Genomic DNA, 6,702 nt, shown 5'->3' on the forward strand with positions numbered 1-6,702 from the left:
ATTTTTAATAAATTCGAAAAGTTAAAAAAATTATGTTAACCATTTGGCCGCCAAGTATTTTCTAGAAATGTTTTAGCGTTTTATGAAAATCTTTTACAAGACTGCTAGTTGAAGCTAATACCTGCAAGTTTTCAAATACCTATCTTTTATAGTTTTGGAGAAAATGGACACTATAGTTTTGTCCTAATCCTTCCTCTATTTTGAACTTCTAAAATGTTCAAATTGATCAAATTGCTTAAAAAGAAAAATTTAATGCTAAAATCGCTTTACAATTCTCACCTCTTTTGAAACATAACTACAAGACTGTCTTCCCGACCTGATAGTGAAGAAGTAATAACTTCGGCAGATTCATCTGCTGTGAACTTTCTCTTCCGTATTTTTTTTGTGTCCTTTTCATATTCTTAAGAGTTTCAAGGCTTGCTTTTCATTAAAATTTTCCCTTTCTCTAGAAATTATATGAATTAGACTGTCATACATTTGATTAACTGTACAAGTGTCGGACTATAATGTTTTGCAGTCTAACACAATTAATTTTATGCTTGTCTAAAAACTTTTACTTGCGTCTCTTTGTAATCTCGCACCTATAGACACGTGATTACTTTGCCTTATGGATAATCGTCCTCGGATGCCAATTACTGTTAAAACACTTTGTATAAATTTATACACATTAAGTCTAGTAGGTAGATATATACAGAGTGGCTTTTTTAAAGTTGACATATGCTTGAAACTCTAAAAATAAGTTTTATCGATAATAAAAAAAACTTTTAACAAAAAGACAACCGACTTCAAAAGAAAAACTTTTCCAAAACAAATTAATATGCACTAAAAAGTAAAAAAATAATTTATAATATAATGTAGTTAAAATTATTGTTATTTTTGGAGTCGGTGTGAGCCAAGCTAATGTAACAAACTGTTCTGTCAGAGTTGTTTTCCTTGGCTGACACCGACTCCAAAAATAACAATAATTTTAACTACATTATATTATAAATTATTTTTTTACTTTTTAGTGCATATTAATTTGTTTTGGAAAAGTTTTTCTTTTGAAGTCGATTGTCTTTTTGTTAAAAGTTTCTTTTTATTTAGTGATTTTTAGTGAATCTGAAGTACACTAACTAATTTGTCACTAAAAAAAGTATCATCGAAATCGGTTGGCGTGATATTGAGTTATTCGTCCTATTGTCGTGCATACTTAATGCAAATTTGAGATTTTTACGGTTTTCTCATGGATTCCGTTGTCAGAACTGGACCAAAATAAAATGGAACCACACGGGAAGCACGAGCTTTCAAATAGATAAAGAATCATCAAAATCGGTTCACCCAGTCGAAAGTTCTGAGGTAGGCGTACATCTTACCTAGACATTAAATATGCCCAAGGTTTTCAAGGTCAATGAAAAGCTCACTCTACTCCATAACTGGTATTCGATAGATGAACACTTTAAATTTTAGAAAGTTGTTATTGATTAAAAAAGTAATATTTTGGGAAAGAAACTTGTTTCCGCAAACCTTAAAGTTAAGGCTAAAACGGACTGAAAAGTTTTATCCAAAATTGTTCCTTCGTATGAAAATTGTTATTTCGTATAATTGTTTCTGCGAAATCTTGTGCACTCCTCGAAAAAAAATTTCCAATAAATCCAATAAAAGTGATTTGATTTTCTATTAAGACCATTTTTGTTCAAAGGCACAAAAAGCTATGCTTTTGCTCAATTACTGTCAAAACTATCCGATTTACAAAAAATGTTCGCATATTTATAACCAGCAACTTTCTAATTTAAAACGCTCATCTAATGTTTGTTTCAGTTATGAATTAGAGTTAGGTTTTAATTGAATCTGAAAACATAGATTAAATTCGATGCCGGAATAAGATGTGGGCCTTTAAAACTAACATTTTTCGTTTTCGTATTTTTTTCGATTAAAATTTATCGAGTTTTAGGCAAAAAAGACACCCGGTGTATGGACTTTATACACACTATATCCACCACAAATACCAAGCCAACAGTGGATATACCATCAAAACATCCCTATTTTAACTCATTCCAATAAAATTCTTTTTACAATACTATCCTCCCATTATTATTGTTATTACTATTAAACATTATTTTATATCTATATCTATCTTTGTTGTAACTCACACACACAAAAAATATTAATATAACAAAATTTTTATGTATTCTATTCTAGTTTTCAATATAAAATTTAAAATAAATATTTTTTAAATATAAAATAATAATATTTTTATGAAAATCATACAAAATTCATGAAAATTGAATATTTGGGATCGTTTATAAAAATCGTTTACATTAAATGTTATAATATCAAGGCGGATTTACACTACCGGACTTTTTAGGCATCCATTTTATACCATGTATATATGAAATATACATAGTATATTAAGTTTAGTCCAAGTTTGTAACGCTTAAAAATAATGATGCAAGGAAAAAAATTTTCTCATAGGTGTCCATAAAATCACCTAATTAGTCCATTTCCGGTTGTCCGTCCGTCCGTCCGTCTGTGGACACAATAATTCAAAAACAAAAAAAGATATCGAGCTGAAATTTTTACAGCGTACTCAGGACGTAAAAAGTGAGGTCAAGTTCGTAAATGAGCATCATGGGTCAATTGGGTCTTCTCTTGTAAACCGTTAGAGATAGAACAAAAGTTTAAATGTAAAAAATGTTCCTTATCAAAAATTAAACAACTTTTGTTTGAAACATTTTTTCGTAAACATCACTGTTTACCCGTGAGGGCGGCAATTAGGCGGAAATTTTATAATATGTACTATACTTGAATATCAGTTATGTATGAGTCACATGTTTGTATGTATAATGTAATAAAGAAATCAACACTGACTATACATGGTATTTCAACAATTAACTCGGTCAATTGTTTGTTTTCACTTGTTCAGTTTGTTTTTAATATTACATCTCCAAACGGTCGACTTTTAAGGACGTTCCCAAAAAATCACGTTTTCTTAGGATCATCTTTAGATCGTGTAGGTATATGCATTCTCATTAATGCTCTGTATAACAGATAAATTTTTTAATACCTCTTACGGTGTTAAATTTATAGAAAAAGCTGTTAAAGCTCGTATTTTTAACATATATAAATCCTATATTGAAGTGTTTTTAAAGCTTTATTATTTAACATAGCTAATTTTCTTAAGATTAATATGGGAAAACTAATATTTATTAGTTAAAAACATGACAAATATTTTCCTACTAAGAAAAATTCTTACAAGTGGGACTCGTTTTTCCATAAAATACATTTAAATTGATAGGAATTGAATGGCATTTGTGTGTTATTTCTTCCAAAAATGATTTTCTCTAAATCTTTAGTCATCAATATTTTTAAAAACTATGGTATATATCCAAAAAATTTTACTCTTGATTTTCGTCTAATTTTCCCAAAATCTTACAGAATCGACGTTCAAAATTTGAAACGCAAGTCTCAAATATAGCATATATTGACATAATAATATAATATATGACCCTAGAAATGTCGTTTTTTTTTTACTTCGAACACCAACAATTGAGAAAGTTGAACTTTTCAAACTACCCTTCTAAAGATAGAGATACCTAGGCATCCAATTTCTAAACTGGCATTTGAAACCCGACCTCTAGCGAAAATTTCTTCTAATAGCAGAAAATAGTTTGTTTAAAAATGATAAAAATGATTTTTCAACGATTTTTTAAAATGGTTATCAATTTTAATAAAACAAAAGTCGCTTACCTTTATTCCGACTTCTTAACGATGATATTCGATCTGTATCTGGAAAATCTTTATCAGGTACTTCTTCTTTTATCATTTTGGTTTCCATTGCTAGAAAAAGCAAAAAGAAAAAAATTAGTACTGCTTACATCATCATATAAATTAAATTCATAAAATAATAAAGAAAAAAATTACAATTGTGAAACATCACTATTGAAATGTAGATCTTAGAAAGATCTTTAAAAATATGTATCACTATTTTAAAGTAGGTATATTCTTAAAAATTGTACATAATTTTTTTGTAAAAATTATTTATCCTCGATTTGAATAAATAAATATTCTAAACTTCCTCGAAAATTCGAAAAAAGTTTTTATTATAAAAATTAGTGCTAGAGTCGAAAACCGAGAAAACTTATTTTTCAGATTTTACAGAACCTCAACTTTCCAATCTTGCACAAAGTGTACTTATATTGTTATTCAATTTTTACATTATTCAATTTTTTCAAATGAGGTAAGAAAAAGCTCATAATAAATGTAATCCAAACACAATTAAAAATTTAAATGATTAAAACAAAACAAAAAGAATAAAAAGAACCGGATACCGGTATTATTTTATAAGGGACAAGCTTACTTTTTTGTTCAAAGAAGTAATAGTTAAAGAACGGACGCATATTGAAACAACTAAAAACAGTAGCATACATTGATAATATCAAATTTGTATCAAATCTATATACATAGATATACAGGTTTGTGAAGATGGCACCCCCATGACCGAATTTTACGTTCTTTGTGAGCTTAATCGTTTGACCATCGTAGGACCACTTTTGACCACCCTCAATTTTCGTTTGACCACCCTCCGTTCGGAAAATATTCACGATTCAAAATTTTATTTCTCGTAGCCTCCACCATAACCAGCATAGGGAAAATAACATGGTAGCACCCCCATGAACGAAATTTAATTTAATTGTGAGCTCAATCGATTCTAAATCGTAGGACCACTTTTGACCACTCACAATTTTCGTTTGACCACCCTTCGTTCGAAAAATATTTAGAAAAAACAATTTATTTTTTAACGACAAACAAAAAAGGCTGGATTCTAATGAATTACTACAAATTCTGGGGTGTTTTTGTGCTCAATCGTTGGAGAATCGTAGGACCACCTAGGAATATTAACAAAAAACGTTAGACCACCCTCCGTTCGAAAAATATTTAGAAAAAACAAATTTTTTTTTAACGAAAAAACGTTCCCTCCACCATCCAAAGATTGTAATAACGACAAAAACAAAAAAATCGATTTTCTACTAAAGGAGTGAAAAATTTATAGATTTTTTCATCCAAATCCATTCTAAATCGTAGGACCACTTTTGACCACCCACAATTTTCGTTTGACCACCCTCAGTTCGAAAAATATTTACAAAAAACGAATTTTTTTTTAACGAAAAAAAATGAAAAATGAATTTTTATATAAGCAGCAGGAATTCTGGGGTGTTTTTGATGTCAATTGTTAGCGAATCGTAGGACCACCCCAAAATATTCACAAAAATCGTTTGACCACCCTTCGTTCGAAAAATATTTAGAAAAAACATTTTTTTTTTTAACGAAAAACAAAAAAGGCTCGATTCTAATGAATTACTACAAATTCTGGGGTGTTTTTGTGCTCAATCGTTGGAGAATCGTAGGACCACCGGGGAATATTAACAAAAAACGTTAGACCACCCTCCGTTCGAAAAATATTTAGAAAAAACAAATTTTTTTTTAACGAAAAAACGTTCCCTCCACCATCCAAAGATTGTAATAACGACAAAAACAAAAAAATCGATTTTCTACTAAAGGAGTGAAAAATTTATAGATTTTTTCATCCAAATCCATTCTAAATCGTAGGACCACTTTTGACCACCCACAATTTTCGTTTGACCACCCTCAGTTCGAAAAATATTTACAAAAAACGAATTTTTTTTTAACGAAAAAAAATGAAAAATGAATTTTGATATAAGCAGCAGGAATTCTGGGGTGTTTTTGATGTCAATTGTTAGCGAATCGTAGGACCACCCCAAAATATTCACAAAAATCGTTTGACCACCCTTCGTTCGAAAAATATTTAGAAAAAACAATTTTTTTTTTAACGAAAAACAAAAAAGGCTCGATTCTAATGAATTACTACAAATTCTGGGGTGTTTTTGTGCTCAATCGTTGGAGAATCGTAGGACCACTTGGGAATATTAACAAAAAACGTTAGACCACCCTCCGTTCGAAAAATATTTAGAAAAAACAAATTTTTTTTTAACGAAAAAACGTTCCCTCCACCATCCAAAGATTGTAATAACGACAAAAACAAAAAAATCGATTTTCTACTAAAGGAGTGAAAAATTTATAGATTTTTTCATCCAAATCCATTCTAAATCGTAGGACCACTTTTGACCACCCACAATTTTCGTTTGACCACCCTCAGTTCGAAAAATATTTACAAAAAACGAATTTTTTTTTAACGAAAAAAAATGAAAAATGAATTTTTATATAAGCAGCAGGAATTCTGGGGTGTTTTTGATGTCAATTGTTAGCGAATCGTAGGACCACCCCAAAATATTCACAAAAATCGTTTGACCACCCTTCGTTCGAAAAATATTTAGAAAAAACAATTTTTTTTTTAACGAAAAACAAAAAAGGCTCGATTCTAATGAATTACTACAAATTCTGGGGTGTTTTTGTGCTCAATCGTTGGAGAATCGTAGGACCACCTGGGAATATTAACAAAAAACGTTAGACCACCCTCCGTTCGAAAAATATTTAGAAAAAACAAATTTTTTTTTAACGAAAAAACGTTCCCTCCACCATCCAAAGATTGTAATAACGACAAAAACAAAAAAATCGATTTTCTACTAAAGGAGTGAAAAATTTATAGATTTTTTCATCCAAATCCATTCTAAATCGTAGGACCACTTTTGACCACCCACAATTTTCGTTTGACCACCCTCAGTTCGAAAAATATTTACAAAAAAC

At 29.7% G+C, this 6,702-nt stretch overlaps 1 protein-coding gene across 1 annotated transcript in view; it reads right to left on the minus strand.

Moving 5' to 3' along the window:
- The window catches only part of LOC123294823 (protein CBFA2T3), a 95,924-nt gene extending 92,122 nt beyond the window's left edge, over positions 1-3,802 (minus strand). The window contains exon 1 of the mRNA XM_044875990.1: positions 3,727-3,802. Within this exon, the coding sequence (XP_044731925.1) occupies positions 3,727-3,802 (76 nt within the window). The remainder of the gene's footprint in view (positions 1-3,726) is intronic.
- Between the last annotated feature and the right edge of the window lie 2,900 nt (positions 3,803-6,702).

This window comes from Chrysoperla carnea, chromosome 1 (assembly GCF_905475395.1).
Source record: "Chrysoperla carnea chromosome 1, inChrCarn1.1, whole genome shotgun sequence".
Lineage (NCBI taxonomy): Eukaryota > Metazoa > Arthropoda > Insecta > Neuroptera > Chrysopidae > Chrysoperla > Chrysoperla carnea.